Source organism: Furipterus horrens, unplaced genomic scaffold, assembly GCF_987537825.1.
Source record: "Furipterus horrens unplaced genomic scaffold, mFurHor1.1.pri manual_scaffold_10, whole genome shotgun sequence".
Classification (NCBI taxonomy): domain Eukaryota; kingdom Metazoa; phylum Chordata; class Mammalia; order Chiroptera; family Furipteridae; genus Furipterus; species Furipterus horrens.
This window is the reverse complement of record NW_028327180.1, coordinates 33,599,119-33,619,101: the sequence shown is the minus strand read 5'-3', so window position 1 is coordinate 33,619,101 and position 19,983 is coordinate 33,599,119. Positions and strand designations below refer to the sequence as shown.

Here is a 19,983-nt window from a genome sequence, read left to right as displayed (position 1 = left end):
CCCACCCTGGGATTCTTCTTCAGCAGGTCCAGCAACGCTAGAAGCATTTCCTTCTTTCTGTTTTTTTTAAAGCTGTATTAGGTTGTATTCTCAGCCAGAGTTAAGAACCACTATTCTAAAATATTTAACAAGAACAAAGCCCCAAAATATACCAAGTATCCCTACATGGGGAGTAGGGGGGTGGGAGTAATTAAAAAAGAATCTTTACTTCTTCACCAGCCCAGCCACATTCCCTGCTGATTATAGAGAGAGCCAAGTTTCTATATTACACCAAAGTCTTGAAACAAACAAAAATGCTATAACAAAGCTTTAGCCTATTCACAGATTGGATGATGCCATTATAACACCTGAAACCCTTTTCCTTCTTTCTCCCTTGAAAGCTACCCTCTACCCCATCTCCTTTCCCAAGAGAAAGGAAAGCTGATGTTTACTTTAAAAACTGCAAGTACCATTAAGACTTTAAGTAAATTCCACTTATACCTTGTAAAACAGAAGGGTAAAAACACATTCATAAAAAACTATAAATTAAAAGGGAGATCAATGATTTGGCTGTGACATCATGAAATTCAGTCAAATAACTGTTGCTTCTAGACTGCAGAGAACTGCCAGCACACTCAAGCACCCTTGAAAGGTAGCACAAAAGCAAAGAAAGGCCAATATGCTAAAGGAAAAACTTACACGGAACAACACAATACGCAAACTAAATCAAAATGTTCCTAAGATCTAACCCTCCAAGAAAATGTTCTCACTTTCTAATAACACCGCAAGCACATAAGCTACAAAGGAAGTTAAATGATAAGTAATTAGGATAAAGAATGCATTAAATAGACCTTAATCACAGTAGTGCTGTGCAACAGGTCCATGAAACCAAATGCAATTTTGGCCCGGCAAGACATACTTTCTTACATTCTGTGAAGTCATTTGGTGAAAGAGATGTCCAGTATTTTCCATCTTGAAAGGAAATGCAACATGCCAAGGAGTTTACCACCTTACTATAAAGGGAAACAAAACTTTCTTAAATAAGCACCGTGCTTTCTTGAAGCAAGAGTCAAATAATTTTACAGTTAAGAAACAAAAGCATGTGAAGGGACAGGTATCCGTGGTTTAATGGGATCAGTTTTGACAACATACAACTTCACCAACATCTTTTCTTAGAAATGTGGCCCAAATCAATGATTTAATTCCTAGACCTTAATCTTTATACCACATGAGCACATGAAATAGCAAAATTCAAGTAACAAATGTGAATAATGGTACAACTATAACCCCAAAAGATCTGCAGTAAGTAAAAATGAGATAATGTATGTTTATACACACTAACAAGTAATTCACGAAGGGATTAAAACAAGACTAAAAACCTTTCTCTAAAACTTTTACATATGAATGATTTCCATGCAAGCCACATGCCTAGCAGGTATTAAAGAGAAGACCCTACTTCTGGAGTATTTCAAGCAAAATCAGCTTACTGGGAAATGTTAAATTAAAAAAATTAAATTCTTCCTCCGTAAATATTTCTTTTGGAAGTATTGCTATGTTGGAAAAAATAACTTTGCTGAATTAGCATGTTTTTTAATACAGTATAGTTTCAAAAGTTAATGAAATATTTAGAGATATATTCTAATCTTGAAAAAAATATTCTAATCTCGGAAAAAAACACTAAAACGATTTAGACATACTAAAATCACAGATATATATCTATCACTGTGGACCTTGAAAGCTCAATGAAGGTATGGGAAAATAATGCACTATGATCTTTTAAATGACTATAAAAGCTAAATTTACACTTAAAATGTACTTGTCAATTTGTACTGAAATTTGGACTCTTCTACTTTGTCCAAATACAATTAAGATTTAGGTCAATTGAAGGAAAATTACTCTGCCTAAAAATTTTGTGATACCGAATTCCAATTTCATTATGTCCCAAAAGCTTGCGACTAATAAATAGCTAGTATGGATTATATTAGAAACAATTCTCTCAGGAATTTTAACCTGCAACCAAGCTTTGGATTGCCCACACTTAGAAGTCTAAGACATGGAGAGATAAATGACTTGGGCTTGTTCAGTAGAAGCTTAGTTATTAAATACATGCTATTAAATTTTACTAGCATTTCAAACTCTTTCTCTCCCCATAGCTTTTGTCCCTCTTCCCCTTTATTCTTTTACACCTCATCAACCTGCAGGAAATCAAAAAAGGTATTCCCAATATCAAACACACTACCTTTGATTCAGTATAGATTTGGGTGTTTAGGGGCGGTTTAGGTTTAAATTCTAAATTCAAAGCATATTTCAAAATTTTACGTGACCCTCAAGCTACACTCAAAATAGCTAAAAAAGTTAGTCAACCATCTTTTCTTTTCTTTTTTTTCTATTTAATGTCCCCCTCTTCTTATAAACTTATAAGCGGGGGGGGGGGGGAAATAACTGCAGACAAATACAGCAAGAAAAAGGGTTTTTTGATTCAATCCAAGAGCACCAGTAAACAACCTTGGGTGGATCAGGAAAACCAAGAACCACTCACCTATCCCCTATTCAGAATTTGCATGCAAAGTCTGTGACACAAAGTTTTTACATTCAGTTCAAGATTTCAGGAACGCAGTCCCATGCTTTCTGAAATGTCTTTATTTAAAATTCTGAATAGAGATCTACACAAACAATTCAACAGACATGAACTTTATCTCAGTTTACTAAAATACTGAGCACCTAAAATCTCCTACTAGGCAGAGTCAGGGTAAGCTAGGCAGAATGTCTTCTCACAGAAGCTATGCACCTGAAGAGCTCTGGGTAATTCACCTTCAGTAATATATTTTTTTCTCCTGCAAATGCTCTTACCTAAAACTCACTGTTCCCAGAATACACTTAAGCTGATTTAAGTTTGAGGGCACAGATTTACCAAGATTTTAATAGATCATTTAAGGCTGGTGGCAAAAAGAACCTCTGCAAGTGGTGTTTGAGAGATTCACCTGGCACAAGGGAAATTTACAAAAGGAGAAAGGGCCGCAGGGCCCTCAGGGCTTTTATAATTGTAAATCACCTACACCACACACTGGCCTGGCTTCCAAAACCAAGGGTCCATCAGAATAGGTGTCTAGGTGGCTAACTGATTTTCTGGAGGTGAGAATTAAAAACAAACATACGCATCGCATACCATACAATTTTACCTGTCACTAAGAAAAGAGCACGTCTAATCCAGAAAAAAAAAAAAAGTCATTTTTCCTTCAAGGAGGGCAGTGGTTTGGAGTCATTTGCAGGGGACGGGATTGCAGGAAGGGGGGAGGAGGGAAGGGGCGTGGAATAAAGGAGTACTAAATAAAGAGGCAGCAAGGGGGTTTGCACAGGGCCTCACACAGGCCACTGCGGAGAGAAGACCGGGGAAGAGGGGAAGATGTCTCACCGGGGGAAAAAACCGAGTGCAAACCGGCTGGAAGAAGGAAGGAAGGTTCCACCCCCCGCCGCTCCAGGAGAAGAGCTGGGGTGCAGATAAAAAGCTCTAGGTGCTGGTCCCCCTGGCATACAGGGCAGAGGGATAGCGGGAAAACAGAGGTCTACAGAGATGGAGAGGAGGGAAGGACGAGGCAGGGTCTCTGAGAAGTGCGAATCAAGAATGAAGACAAACAGCGGGACTTGGGCCTCCCTGGGCCAAAAGGCGTGGCCAAGGTTCCATAGCAAAAAAAAAAAAAAAAGGTATTTTTGAGACGCCAAGGGAAGTGCGCGGCAAACCCCTCCTACTAGACCCTGGGCCGGGTCCGTCTGAGGGACCCACCTGCGAGGCACCTTCAGGGCGGAGCGCGCCCCGTGGGGCTCCGGCTAGCCCGCCGGGCCCTCCGCAGGGCCACTGGCCAGGCCCCCGCCCCCACCCCCGCAGTGCTCTTACCTCCACACCTGCCCCATCTGCAGCAGGTGGATGACTGTCTGCCAGATCCACACGGAGAGGCGGCACAGGCGCTGCGCCCCCGGAGTGGCCGAGACCCCAGCACCCGGGCCGCCGCGGACCGCGCCGTGGCCGTAGCCGGCCCCCATCATGGGGGGGCCTCGGCTGCTGAGCCCCTCCACGGCGCCCAGCCCTCCGCCCGTGTAGTCCTGCACGAACCAGCGGAAGCTCAGGCTCTGCACCAGCAGCGACGGCACCAGCACGAAGAAGAGGGTCAGCCCGAAGTAGCCGTAGTCCCCCTTGCTGTAGTAGTCGAGGGCCAGCCACAGGTCGGTGCCCACGTCCCCAAAGAAGACCAGCAGCGCCAGCACGATCCACAGGCAGTCGAGCCACGGCCGCTCCACCTGCGGCGACGGAGGCTCCGGCCGCGCGGCCGAGGGCGTCGGGGGTTGGCGGTCGGCGGCAGCGGGTGGTTGCAGCGGCTGGTCCCCCCCGTCGGCGGCGGCGGCGCTGCGGCGCGGCTTCTTGCCCAGAAGGGAGCGCAGGCAGGCGGAGCGGCAGCCCCAGTAGCACGAGGAGGTGTTGCAGCAGTTGCAGATGTGCAGCGAGCTGCTTTCGCCGGGCTCGTTGCCGTCCCCGCCGCCGCCGCAGCCGCCTCCCCCGGGCTCCCCGTCCTCCTCGCCGCCGCTGCCCACCGCCTCGTCCAGGTTGTGCAGCTGGGCGAAGCCCACCCCCACGCCACCGCCATCGGATTTCGCCGCCATCTTGACTCTCTTCCCAGCTCCGGAGGTTGGGGGGGGAGGGACGGGTGGGGGGGGGGAAGAAGGCAGGGAACGGGGAGGGGGGAAACGAATGGAGAGGAAGGGGGGCGGGGAGGAAGCGGGGGAGCAAACGAACGAGGGGGGAGTGGGCCAGGGAACCCCCTCCGCTTCCGGGTAGTTGGCGTCACTTCCGGGCGAGCCCCCCAATCGCACGGCGCCCGCAGCTCCCCAGCCCTACCCTCCCGGCCAAGATGGCCGCCCTCCTATTCCTCAGCTGCTGGGCGGGGGGCCGGGGGGTTCTCCCCGCCAGGGCTCCCCTTCCCCTCTTCCGTTGACCCCGAAACCCATCAGGTTGACCCCTCGGCGTCTCTGAATCCTGCTGGGCCGAGTGAGGCGGTCCAAAGTGATCCCTGGAGGGGGCAGTGCCAGACGTTTTGGGGTCCCCTTCCTCAGCGTCGCAGCTCACAGCTTTCCTCCAGGAAAAACGCCCCCTAACACCCTCCCTGCTGCTGGCGGAGGGGCGGGACCTCTGAGGGAAGGGGCGGAGCTAGTGCGAAGCAGGTGATTACGTGTCACTTCCGGGAGATAGGATGACCTCATTGTGTAGTTAGACACCCCCCCCCTTTAAAATGGCTGTCTCACCTTTTTGGCTTTTTTTTTTTTTTCTTTTAAAACTACTTCTTATTCTTTCCTTGTTTTGAGGGTCTTTAGAAATCACATGGGTCAGTTTAGAGTCCCACACACAACTGATTCTCACTTCTATTTAGATACCTCCCTCCTCTTTTACCTCTGTTGACCCCCCTGATTTTCCTGTCACTGACAACTTTACCATCTTTTGTAGTAAAGTTTCCACAGTTCTCTTAAGAAAACTCCAGGCAAAATCTAGTTAAAAATCACCATGATTGCATCTTGATTGTTGGAGCAAAGATTGAATTCGCATATTGTGACCTTGAGTGTATCATCTTCACCATTGAAATGTATTTCTATCAACTTTTCTTAAACTATGTGATTTTAAAATTCTGTGACCTTAATTTAGAAAATTCAGAACTAGCCAGGAGTTAAGCTGTATCAGTTACTTTTTTGGGTTATTTGAATGTGTGAAGGTTGCCTTTTAGAATTTTTTGGTGCCAAGGTTCTGTCAGTAAACATGGCTTTAAATGAGTGAAAATGTTATCAATGTGCTATATCATTAAAATAAGTGCAGGGTACAGTACTTAATCTTAATTAACAAATTACAAAAGTGAAGCAGCACTGAATGGATTTGAATTACAATGATCTTCCAGTGAAAGTATATTTGAAGCCATATAGAGCAAGCTACATGGTTACAGTTGTTACTGAGCAGGTGAAAGGAACATTTTGAAGTTAAAAATAGAAAACAAATGTTAAACTGCATCTTTCTCATTGACCTCTCCAAATGTTTGTACTCATCTTTCTGATTCTGTCCACTTTCTCCTTCAGTAAAACCTAATAATGCCAGTAACTTTCTTTGGAATACTGAGGACAAATTAGGTAATGTTTGTATGGATGGCACTGAGTTTCTGTGGAAGAAAGGTGCCTTTGAAATGTTCAGTAATGTAATTTTGACATATGTGATATGTAACGCTATAGCCCTTAATTAAATTTTGAGGGTGGCAGGAAAAGATGAGGATTCCACATTTCAGGACACATCTTTTCATGAGTATTTATGCCAAGGTAAAACCTGTAAAGATTTTACAGAAAGTACCCATAGAGAATTTTTATACCAGTCATTTGTTTTGAGGAGTGGGAGGGAATAATTCCAAAATCTGCTTTTGGAAACAAGTCACAAAGCTGTATCCTTTGATTTCATGCTATGATTTAAGCCTCTTGTTACTATAATAGTAAAATTTAGAGCCAGCAGGTAAGGGTTATTTTTACATATAGATAGGAATTTGAATTAATAACACCCGAGAAAGATGGCATAAATGTACAGTAAGATTGCTGGGGTTTCTATCCCAGTTCCACTAAAATAATGTGAATGACGTGAGCAAGACAGTTAACTTCTTTAAACCTCAATATCCTACATTATGTAGGAAATAATAATTGAGCTTTCTTTGAAAGGTTGTTGGGCAAATTAAAGGTGGTAATCCATTCAGGCTCTTAACATGATACCTGATACATAGTAATAGAGAGTAAACACTAAATGGTAACTGACATTATTATTGTTATTATTAACATCACTATTGTTGCTATTATGTTTAAATAGTACTGATATAGTTACTTAAATTCTATCATTCACATTTGGTATCTCTAATAAGTGAAAGCATTCTTCAATACTTCTAGGAAATAGGTGCAATTAATTTGTGTTTTAAAATATATTTACTCTATTTAAGCCTGTGAGGCTATGAAATGAGATAAAAAAAACAAGCAGCAATGGTATATTTATGATTCCTACTTCTCTGTGCCCTAAAAGAGCATAATCTACTAGTGAAGTTAGCTAAGTAAATTATACTCACTGTATAAGGCTGACAAATTTGATAGTCAAAAGCCTTTTCACAATTGAAGTTTCAAGTAGGTTTATAGGATTTACAAACTGTCAAGTGATTTCAACTTTACATTTGTGATTCAACAATTTTATCATTCTGCATTATTTGGAAGTGATACACTGTAGAACCCAGGAAGTTCTAAAATTAAAATCTCTTACAATCATAATAAAGCTATCATGAGACTCACTGAAAGGTTAACATAAATTTGGACTGTGTTATGAATGGTACTTTTTCTTCCTAGAGTTTTGATGCAGTTAGGTGTTCCAAGTACATTCACCACTTAGCACAGTGCTGAACACATCATGAATACTCAATAAATACTGGATAAATAAGTGAATTAATTAAATTAATTTTCCAGATAACTGAAATTTACCCTTTCAAGTGTCCCTATCAAATTTTACTTCACTTTTTGTGATGTAGATCTTTATAAAACTCATTGATGTATGAGGTCTGTCCACAAGGTATCTAGCCATGTACTATGGAAAATAGAGACATTTATTGAAGAAGACACAAGATACAAGAAACACTGTACATAGGACAATGACATCTCAGCCCCCTTCAAAGTAGGCACCTTGGGAACTCACACAGTTGTCCCAATCACCATTAGCTGGCCCCATTGTATTTTCCTGAATCTCATCGACAGTCTGAAATCTCTTCCCTTTCAAAGGTGATTTTAGTTTTGGGAAAAGCCAGAAGTCATAGGGCACCAAATCTGGGCTGTAAGGGTGCTAAGTCACCTGGGTGATTTGACATTTCACCAAAAACTGGCACAAGACATGATGCATGAGGATGGTTGTCCTGATGAAGCTGCCGATCACCAGTTGTCCATAGCTGCAGCCTTCTGAATCATCTGAATAGTTTCCACGAAGGAATGTTCAAGCTTAATGCAAGATTTGCTGCAGATTCATTGCTCTACTCGCTCGGTCATTTTGAATGCAATGGCCACACAGTACACATACTCAACAGTGTCTACTGCCCCCACTGACTAGTGCAGTGAAGTCATTGTTCACACCTGCACATTCCTGTCCTCTCTCCTTGGCTGCCAGGTTACATCAATATGACACAAATTGATCTCATTATATTAACAATGGCTGGACTTTTTCCAGACAGACCTCAATATTATAGAGATACCATTCTTCTTTAGTAAACAAAGGGTGCGGTGCCAGGGAATTAATTTTTTTTAATGCATTGTCCAAATGCCTGCTTTCTTAACATCATACCAATTAACCCTTTCCTGATGACTTGACCTTATGGTAGTCGTATGTGAAGAGGCTCTGACTACCTATGGGCCTCGTAAGGAGCCACCTCAGGCCTACTAGACAATTTTGTTGTTGCTGTTGTTTCTAAGTAATAATTTTTTAAACATCTGCTTTTCATAGTTTAGTCAGTTAACAACTTTGGCCCTTGTTACTTCCACTCAGATATAGGCTGGGAAGCCAGACCACAAAGCATGGTGGAATTCCATCTAAAATAATAGTAAGTAGACTTTAAAACCTCTTATATGAGTAAAATAAGACAGATTTAATATATGGAAATTGTGGCCTACATGTTGGCTGTTTAGAGAAATGTTTGGGGCTTTTCTTCCCAATTTTCTGCTATTTTCAGAAAGGCAGAAAGGAGAAAGTTAGTGTTGAATGCTATTGTATATTAGACACTGTCCCAAATATCATTCCACGTAATCTTACAACAGTCCAAAAGTCATGGAGATTAGCACCCCCATAATAATGGTCTAGAAAGTAGCCTTGAATCTACCAGAGTCACACTCATTGGAGGTAGAGTGACCATGTATTAGAATCCAAGCAGGTTCAATTCCAAAGCCTAAACTATTGCCCTGGGCTAAGCAGTTATTGGCCCCTGGAAATGAAGTCAGTGTTACTGTATTAGTCACTAGAGGGACCCTATTATGATGCTGATACATGTCTAGCAGACAGAAAACTTGAATTCCAACATGGAGATTTGCCCTAGCAAAAGCATTACAATGGGGCTTCCTCATATATTCTTCACAAGATTTTCCTAATTTGAGCCTGAGTAAAACTTCAAAACCAGCAGGTGGATATCATCCTTATCAATTTTATCCCTTGTATCTTACTCTCTTCTATAGATATAAGACCTCTTTGGGCACTGCAGAGTAAGCTTATAGAACCCATTATCCCTTAAAGCTCCATTTCTATATTTGATATTAAGAACTGAAATTTCAGCATACATTTCTGCTGGTGTTACAAAATGACACAATTTCTATTGAAGGGACTTTTGCACTATCTGTCAAATTAAAAATGTAATCACTATCCAGACAGCAGTCCGTCTTACTGGAGTACATAAATACACACATGTCAAGAGTTACATGTGGTGGGGGGAGATTGCTGGGGGAGGGGGATGCTGGGTGGAGGGGAGCAAAGGGGAGAAAATTGGAACTGTTGTAACAATATAATCAATAAAAAAACATTAAAAAAAGTTACATGTGGTCAAGGTTATTCATTGTTTATAATAAAAAGGGAAAAATGAAAGAGAAAAGAAAAAAAAACAAGTGTCAGTCCAAAGGGAAACTCTTTGACAGAATACCATACAGTGATATTGAAAAGTTATAGTTTTCATTTCAATGATACAGAAAGAGTTGCAGGATACTTTGTTATAAAAAAAAGAGCAAGGTGCAAAACAATAAAGCATTTTCTGTAAGAAAGGGGGAGGGATAAAGTTATCTGTTTTTATTTGTTTGTATTTGCATAAACAATTCAGGAAAGATATCCACAAAGTAAAGTGATTACTTATAGGATGGGGAGAAATGATGTGAACAGGAGCAGACAACAAATGTTTGGAGGGATTGGGGGGGACTGTGCACACACACGATGGGGTACAGGGATAGATAGGAAGGAAGGGGTAGGCACACCTGTATTTCTCTCTGGACAGTTCCACCACTAGGGAGTATTTTGAAAAGGTGTTTTTTGTTTTTTGTTTTTTCTCTCTCTTAAGAACTCTGACATCTGTGAATTAATGTAAACCCTTCTTAAACTTCCTTGTATTTTTATCCACTATATTGTTTAAGTAAGGATAATGAGCTCCAAGAGTTAACTCCCCAAAGAGCAGAGTACAATAAATTCATCGTGCATAGGCATAAATTATGTGAAATCAACTATTTGTGCTCAACAAAAAGAAAATGAAGAGCAAGCAATAACAAATCAAATCATACAGGCTGTTTTGGAGAAGGAGTGTATGCACCTCTTTTTAAATAAAAGTTCTTTTTTTTAATCACAGTATGTTAAGCTCTGTATTTAAATTGCAGATCTGTCATTAACTAGCTATAGGATTTTGAGTGGGGCACTTATTTAAGCCGCAGTTCCTCAACCATAAAAATCAGGAGAGTAAAATTTGTCTCAGTGTGATTCATGGTGGTTTAATGAAATAATCTGTATAAAAAGTACCTGTTACTGAATAAGTGGTCAATGCTGGCCCTTCCCTGACTCATGTCACCGGATCTTTATGAAAGTCTTCCCCATCCCCAAGCCCCTGGTCCATTAGTTTGTATCATGTTTTTTCCTGGGTTTCCAGCACTGTGTGGTTAAATAACTGTGTAGACTTTGTGAACTTTGCCTTTCAAACTAGAAATTGTGTGATAAAACAAGGAGTCACACAACCTTGTGTCTGAGTTTTCTGCTCAGCCTCTTACTGTGTCACCTGGGAAAGCTACTTAAGCTCTCAGATTGATCTTCCTGAAGTGTAAAGTATGGAGCATACTGCCCCCCACACAAACTTCTTGTGATATCAATGCCTGGTGTAGAGTAGATGCTAATTAAGCATTGGTCTTCTCTCCCTAGTCATGCCCTATACTTGTCTCCTGGGGCTGTTATAACAAATTACCACAAACTTTGCGACTTCAGACAATGCAAACTTATTATCTCACAGTTCTGGAGGCCAAAGTCTGAATTGGGCCTCAGTGGGTGTCAAGGTGTTAGCAGAGCTCTAGGGGAGAGCTCCTTTCCTTTCCTAGATGTAGAGGTTTCCTGCATCTTCAAAGCCAGCAGGTGCTTCACCTCAGCTTCTGTCATCACAGCCCTTCTTGTAACTGACGTTCCTCCCCGTTTCCCTTATAAAAACCTACCCAGATCATCTAGGATAACCTCCCCACCTCAAAATACTTATTTTAAATACACCGGCAATTTATTTTGCCATGTAAGGTCATGTATTCACAGATTCCAAGAAGTAGGATGTGGCCATGTTTAGGGGCTGTTATTTTGCCTACCACTCCCTGTAACTTCTTCCTGATGTGCAAATTGGAGCTCATCATCTCTGGCCTTCAGATTGACAGTCTAATTTTCTTACCAGCCTCACTTGGTCATCCCAGACCTCTAGCCCATGACTCACAAACTCCAAGACCCACAAGCCAGAATGAATTTAAAGAGCATGTTGTGTACAACTCCTCTGTTAAGATGAGAAAGAGGAAGCTGAGCATAGAAGGTATTTATTTAATGTCATGCCAGTTCACATTAACTCAAGGATGAGGGCTTAAATTTCCTGCCATTTGGGCCAGAACTTTTAATATTACATAATGTGAATTATGCTGATTCACATACCTTAGAAAGTTACATAAATCATTCATTTTCAATTTTTGATAACTCCTCATTTCTATTTCTTAATGACAGAAACACTGAGCTTAGAGTAAAAGGCAAAAAGTAGGTTTGATTTCCAGTGACACCATTTACTGGTTCTATGACTTTAGGCAAATCTGAATTGAATCTCAGTTCTCAGGTAGAATAAGCATATTAATATGTGCCCTACCTCTTTCCAAAGCTTGTTGTGAGAATCTGTAGGTTTAGTGGGTGCTTTATAATTCATAAAGAGATGTAAAAAAATATGTATAAGAACCTGTTGTTTTGTTTTAATTTTTTATTTATTGATTTTGAGAGAGAGGGAGAGAGAGATATGTTGTTCCACTTATTTATGCATTCATTGGTTGATTCTTGTATGTACCCTGACTGGGGATCAAACCTGCAACCTTGGTGTATTAGGACAATGATCTAACCAACTGAGCTATCTGCCCAGGGCTAAGAAACTGTTTTTATCCCAGTTGAGGCCTTCTACCTAATCTCCCTGACTTTATTTCCCATTTAGTCTGCTTACCATCATCAGACTAATAAAGTTAAAATAGCCCTGGCTGTTGTGGCTCAGTGGGTTGAGTGGCCTGCAAACCAAAAGGTCACTAGTTTGATCCCTTGTCAGGGCACATGCCTGTGTTGCAGGCCCTAGGTATGGGCATGCAAGAGTCAACCGACTGATGTTTCTCTCACACATCTATGTTTCTCCCTCCCTTTTCCTGTCTCCGAAAATAAAATAAAAATAATAATAATAAACCTAAAATATTCTTATACTAGTGTGAGAACATGTAACAGCTCACTGTTGCCTACTGTACAAAATCCAAAATGCACCCCTTAGTTTTCAGATCTTCTATAATCTTGTTCCCAGTCTACATGGCCAAAATTAATTTTCACTGTTGGCCAGAACACACCCTCATCAGGAAAATGTCCTCATCGTCCACACATGTCCAACTCATTCCTGCATGGAGCTTCTGATCTTGCTTTTTATTAATTCACATATCCTTTTGCCTCTTTGTCTATTAGTAAATTCAAAAACTCAAATCAATAAACTTTTAATGAAGGTCTACTATGAAGAACGTGTCATGGTAGCAATAGCTCAAAATCAGTTTCATCTTTCCATACTTGTTTCAAACCCCACCTTCTTCAACAAAAATGTTCTTAATTAATTCAACACAGAATGATAACATCTTCTGAAATCCTGTAGCATTTACAATCTCTACCACACATTTTAAGTTATATGCAGTCTTGCATTCTCTTAGTTTGAGTGATGATTCTTTTTAAAAAAAAATCAAGCCATGAGAAACCATCATTTTATCTTTCATTAAAAAAAATAAGAATCAGATATTTATTCAAACAATATTTATTGAGCATTACTGTGTATTGATCACATTCTCCAAAGAATCCAGTAACAAGCAAAGTAAAGTTTCTCCAACTCCAAGAGAAGGTGGTGGATGTAATGTGCAGAGGGAGCCACATGAGAAAGGTGTGGGGCTCATGAAACTGCCTAGTGTGTCTACAGCATTGGTTACAGGGAGAAGTGTGAAAGGAGAGGAAGACAGGACATGTATACTGGGCCCAGTTTTTGAAGATCCATAAATGTTAGGCTTAAGACTTTAAAGTTGATCCTATCAGCAGTGGGAAATCAGAAAATGACAAACAAGTTTGCATTTTAGACAAATAACTTTGATAACTGTGGAAGTTAGAGTAAAAATTGACAACAAGTGGGTGTCCTAGGCTAATTAATTGGTGTCTGTATAAACCAGCATATTTTGGTTCAAGATTCATTAGTGGAAACAGGGAGAAACTAATATTCTTTTGATAAAAATCATATTCTGAAACATGAAATTTTCCTAGTTCAAACAGAATAAATTATCCTTTTAAAAATTGACAAAATAGTTCACTCATAGTTCTATTTTATGATTTTCAAAACTATAGCACTTTGGGGGGAACGTATTAAAGGATTTAAAATTTAGATTCTAAAATTAGTCACTTCTTCCAAAGAGCACTATACAAAGCATTTATTTGGTTTTAAAATTTCAGCACGATGCCAACTTTCAGTTAATTATAATCACACATAATCTTCAGGAAGAAATTTTAACAAAATACATCTGCCTGACTAGTATTTTCTTTTTCCTGCTCCAAAGACTGTCTACTTGCGGATATATAGAGACAGACCCTTACATGACCCTCAGTGATTTCCCTCCTAGTGTTCATACTTGTGTGTAATCCCTTCCCTTTGAATGTGGAGAAACTGTGACTTGATTCTAACCTATGGACTATGGAAGAGATGGCATGATATCCCTTTCCTGGATCACATTACATTGCATAAGGCTCCTTCTTAGCAGGCTGGAGCTGGAGACTCTCCTCATGGGCTGGATGAAGCCAAAAGCATGGCAAGGTGACCCCTGCCTAGAACTGGGAACAGTCTCCTGCCAATAGCAAGCAAGAAACTGGGACCTCCAGTAACCATAAGGAAATAAATTCTGCCAACAACCTGAATGAGTTTGGTAGTGGATTCTTCCCTGGTCAAGCCTCCAGTTGAGAACACAGTCCCACTAAAACCTTGATTACAGCCACCTGAGAGCTGAGCAAAGGACCTGGCCAAGCTGTGCCTGAACTCCTGCTCCATAAAAACTGTGAGATAATAAATGTGTGTTGTTTTAATTGTTCAGTTTGTGGTAATCTGTTGTTCCACAACAGAAAAAAATACAGCATATAAATATAATCCATTCACATTATGCAAGTTATTTATAGATGTATGAAAATTCAGTTACTTGGCACCATATATCTAATTGATTCAAATATTTTCATGCCTCTTATAGACTAAATCCCTCCACCCACAGCTGCCCTACTGGACTGCCCCTTTATCCAGCTGCTGGTTCAACCTTGGATGAAAATGGAGACAGAGAAGCAAACGAAGGTGCTTTGTCATGGTCTAAGTGAGATCCTCAGGGTCTGGGCCACAGTGGTGGCATCAGGGAAGAAGAGGTGACAGATGCAAGAAACAATTCACAGTTTTATTTTATATTTTGACAAAAGCAATACTCTGTGCATCCATAATATTGTACAGTTATAATTGATGCTCATAATAAAAATTCTAAGGCTTTGTAGGCAGCAAAGAAACATTAAGTGAAATACAGGAGCTTCAAGAGTATTTTTAATGTTCTAGTTTGAAAGGTAGGTGCACAAGTATTAATTTTATTATTATGCTTTTTTATATAGGTTATTTTGTATATATCAGTGCACAATTTAAAATATAAATAAACATTAAGATCAGCCTAATGTACTTCTTAATTGTTAATCAATTTCTATTATATACCAGAAAAGGACTGTGCTATTTGAAAGAGTAGAATGTCAGTTAAACACAAACTCTGCTAACCAGACAATCACACTTGCCAAGGATATAAATCATTGAGATTGTTTTTGTCACCCATCTTTTCTAGCATAGGTATAATGAGAAAAGGAAAAAGGAGGAAGCAAAACAAACCAGGATGAGAGGACAGAAAAGGAAAAACCAATTAAGAAATTTCTTTTTATATTGCTGAAAAGGGGAAGAGAAAGATCTGGGATGAAGGAAGCCCAAGCTTGATGGTAGAAGCAGATAGAAGAGAGAAAACACAGAATTATATATATCAGAGACATAAATAATTTACAATGCATGCAAATTAGGTACTGGGAGGTTGAGTCAAGCACAGAGTGGGCTTTTGGGCCCACTCACGAGCTCTTTTAGACATGCAACGTCAGACAGAGCAGCCACAAAGTAACAGGCACAGCAATTGTCAGTAGCAGTTTCTGCTATATACAGCTTAGAGTTTCTTTGTCGTTGCAACATTTCCAACCAATCTTCATGGGATAAAGCTTGAATAAAACACAGTCCTATCATCCATGGACCCTTAGATTAGGGGCAGGGGAGTCAGAAGAGAGACACTTAAACTTTCTAAGGCAGGGATCCACATTGATGGCCAAAGAGTTGAATTGGTCAGGCAAACATGTTGTATTGGGCCACTACTTTCTGTTTGTATGTGTGCATGTGTGTGTGAATCTGAAAACTTTTAAGTACCCTCCATTCTGACGTGGCTCCCACCATTCCCAAAAGTCTTAGCATGACAGTTCACACACAACTCAGCTGCTTGGTCCTTGAAGGCATTTGAGTTTGCATCACTCTTGTGTAAGTGGATAAATTTGATTTTGCATTTTTTATCATTCTAACACCTTCTTACATAATAATAGCTAACACAGTGATATTCCTGACTAGATCAAACAAGTTCTTGTTAAACTAGCAGGTGCCACCTCCAGTTTCTGTGCTGTCTCTTTGCAAACACTGTTTGCCTTTGTTTCCAGAATTATGCACTAGACTGATAGTTTTAATGATTTTTCAAGAATAATCCCTAAATCCTTTTCTTGAACTGGGTGTTAGAAGATTATTTTCTGTTTAGGCACATCACTGGACTGGCCTTCTTTCTCCCCAATTAATTATTAGTTTGTCTACATTAAATTACACTTGCCATCTGCTGATAAAATCACAAGACTCTTCAAGTCTTTTCCATTTCTTCACTGTTTATTGCTGGTTTGTTCTGCCTCCTATTGGTTGAATCAGTTGAAAACTGGGGGATTTGGTTTCTAATTCCTTCTTCCAAGTCTCTTCTCTATAGTGGAATTTCTCTGTGAAAATTTCCTACAGAGTATATGTATATATATGTATATATTTTATATACATATGGTTTTGAACACTTAACACAAAAATCAGTATAATCAAACTTCCTGGAAAGAATAAAGAAGTAAGAAATGTAGTAGGTGATTTTGAACAACTTCACAATGGGTCATGACATAATGAAAAAATAATAAACAATAAATAATGAATAAATAATAAATAGTAGAAATAAAAAGAGATGCCTCAAAATATAATGCAGAAAAATCAACATGAAACAAAATAGCATTAGTAGTAAGTTTGAATCACGGAGCTCAAATTTAGGTGTGCAAGAAATAAGTTATTTTCCATTAAACAATTGAACTTATATTTCAAGCCCTCATCCCACAAAATTTGCAAGCTTTCTGCCTCGGTCGTCCTTGAGTGGTCCTCCTCAGGATGTGATAAAGTTCTGAGGTCTCATATAGGGTCAAGCCCTACGTATTAGTTTGCTAAGGCTACTGTAACCCAAGGCCACAGACTATGTGGCTTAAACAACAAAATTTATCTTCTCACAGTTCTGGAGGCTAAAAGTTCAAGATCAAGGTGGCAGCAGAGTTGGTTGCCCCTGGGGCCTCTCTCCTTGGCTTGTCTTTTTCCCTGTGTCTTCATGGGTCTTCCCTCCGTGTGTGTCTGTGTCCTAATCTCATTTTATAGGGTTACCAGTAAGACTAGATTAAGGCCTACACATATGACCTCATTTTAACTTAATTACCTCTTTAAAGACCTTTTCTCTAAATATCACATTCTGAGGTATGAGGGTTTAGGCTCCAATGTATGAATTGAATAGTGGAGAGCTCAACTCAGCCCATAACAACCTAGAATGGGGGAACTTCTGGCCATCAGCCATTGTTCCATCCAGAGATAAGAGCATTATCTCCAGCCATGAGGTCCTCATCCATTCAGGCAAACTGCTTTCTGCTGCTTTTAAGCAGTGTTGGAGTATCAGGATCCACCGTAGTTCTCATGCCCTGAGCATATCTTGTACCATTTGAGACATCACCACCAGCAATCTACGCCATAGAGCAGTTATTTTCAACCTTTTTCATCTCCTGGCACACACAGACTAATTACTAAAATTCTGCAGCACGCCATAAAATATATTTTTTGCTGATCTGACAAAAATAGGTATGATTTTTATTCATTCATACTGGATGTCTGTTGCTGTGTTGGCTGTTGTCATTTTTTTATTTGACAATTTAAGGGAAAAGCAGTCAGTGCCCCTGACTAAATAGTCATGTATTGCATGTTTTAAAAATTCTTAAGGCACACTGGTTGAAAATTGCTGCCCTTGAGTAATGACAAGTGACTTCTGCTATTCCAGCCCCCCAGTCCTCACTTCTGTCATCCAAATGGGAAAGTTTTCTTTTTGGTTTTGGAGAGATCCTGGTAGATTCTATTTCCTGCGTGCCACTACCTTCCCTAAGGTGATGAAGCATCTGCTTAAATTGAGAGAAACAAAAATGTGCAAAAAATTAACTAGGATCTCACACTACCGTTTGGTTATATATGACTAATACATGTCTCCATGAGTAATTGTGCTTTTTCCAATTCCAGTGTTCTAAGAGTTCCATTTTGTATTTGGTAATTACATGTTTTGTTTTGTTTTTATTTAAGAATGGTAGAGTCTTTAAAAATGAGGTATATTATTAACAAACATCGTAACAACAAGTATTTATTAAGGACCCACATTAAACTTTACATTGGGGACACATGAAATATTTTTTGACCTTGGGGTATAAAACACCAAAATGAAACAGAAACCAACACATGATAATTATTGTACCTGAATGTCTCTCTTTTAAAACATACATGTTTTCTGTTTTAAAAAATAAGCAAAAAACAAAAAATGGGGATACATGTTCTTAGTTAAAAACTTGAAAATCTTGAAGTGAAAATTACCTGTAACCCTACCACCCAGAACTGGTCCATTAATTTTTAGATCTTTAGTATACATTTTGACAGACTTTTTAACCAGTTGTCACTCACTTGTTTATTGATCAATTATGTATTGGATGTTTAGTATTTGTAAAGAAGTCCTAGTGCTTTTGATAACTCTCTAAATGCAGCTTGGATTGCTCCAACAAGAACCAGGTGACAGTGATTGACAAATACTGAACCTATGACCCACCATGGACAGATAATAGGCAGTAGGTCTTAAATAATCCCTCCCCCCCCCCCCCCGGAGGAATCCAGTGGTTTCATGGGGCTTGAGAAGCACTGCTGAGAAGCTTCATATCCTGCATCATCATAACAACAACCACAGCACAAACATGTGCTGTGGACAGTATGAGCAAGTACTCTGGAGCCAGGCTGCCTGGGTTTAAATCCTGATTTTACCCCCACATTTTATCTATGTGATCTTGGACAAGTTCCTTAGCCTCTCTTGCCACAGAATCTTCAACTATAAAATGGGGATGACAATAATTACCTCAACACAGATGGTTGTAAGAATTAAATGAGCTGGTACATAGGAACTCTTAGAAGAGAGTATGGCACATAGTAAGCACATTGTAAGTGGCAGCCATCATTTCATTTTAATTTTGAAATCTTGTGCCCCAGATGATCTGAAACACACAAACACACACACACACACACACACACACTTTTTGTCTTGTGATCCTCACCCCAAATGATTATATTAACAATGGCACGAGCAAATTAGTTGACAAAGAGGCAGACTACCAGTAAATAGCTGGTTAGAGGGTATAGTATGCAAACTTTTAAAAGAAGATTTTATTTATTTTTAGAGAGGGAGAAAGGAGAGAGAAAGAGAAGGGGAGAAGCATTGATGTGTGAGAGAAACATTAATTGGTTGCCTCCTGCACACATCCCATGCCCCAACCAGGAACTTAGCCCACAACCCAGTCATGTGCCCTGACCAAGAATTAAACCTGTGACCTTTCGCTTTGTAGGACGATGCCCAACCAACGGAGCCACACAAGTCAAGGCTGTAATCTGTGAACTTTTAAATAATAACCAGCAGTGAAAGCTGCATTCTGCTATGAATACATTGGCTGATTTAAACCAACTACCTCCAGTGAGCATTTTCCCAAAGAAGAGAGACTTATTTCCCTTCCTCCTTTTTACCTCCTGCACCTCCACACTCAAAATGCTTTACATATCAGGAATAAAGAAAAGCAGACTCCAAGGTCTGCTAACTGCAAGTTCCGTTGGGAACAGGTGTAGCGACTGGCACCTGAGACTTCTAAGATTCACTCTCCATCTTTCATCTCCACCTGTTTCACCAGTTTTATCCATGTGGTGGGAAATATGTGCACAGTTGTTCTCAAGTTTCACATCTTACAGCTTGTGCCAACAGAGAAATACTAATAGACATCTTTTTTTTCCCTGAGGCCAAAAATCCTAGAGCAAGAGCTCATGGGCTCTGCTTCCAGGTGCCCTCTCCTGGGCCAATCACTTATGGTTGAGGCAGAGTGCAGAGCCAATCAGGTTAAGAACATGGCAGGGTAGGCCCCAGAAAGGCTGGATTTCTAAGAGAACAGGGATGCTAGGCAGAACGTTCTGTAGAAGTCCAGAACCAACAAATGTATACCCATGGGTGGTTATTCAACTG

The 19,983-nt window shown here is 40.2% G+C and overlaps 1 protein-coding gene across 5 annotated transcripts in view; it reads right to left on the bottom strand.

The window, feature by feature from the left end:
- The window catches only part of XKR6 (XK related 6), a 69,475-nt gene extending 64,807 nt beyond the window's left edge, over positions 1 to 4,668 (bottom strand). For all 5 annotated transcript variants that reach the window (XR_016513417.1, XR_016513418.1, XM_090288972.1 and 2 more), the window contains exon 1: positions 3,872 to 4,668. Coding sequence is in view for 3 of the 5 variants with exons in the window: in XM_090288972.1 (XP_090145098.1) it covers positions 3,872 to 4,632 (761 nt within the window). In the remaining 2 variants the exon portion in view is untranslated. The remainder of the gene's footprint in view (positions 1 to 3,871) is intronic.
- Between the last annotated feature and the right edge of the window lie 15,315 nt (positions 4,669 to 19,983).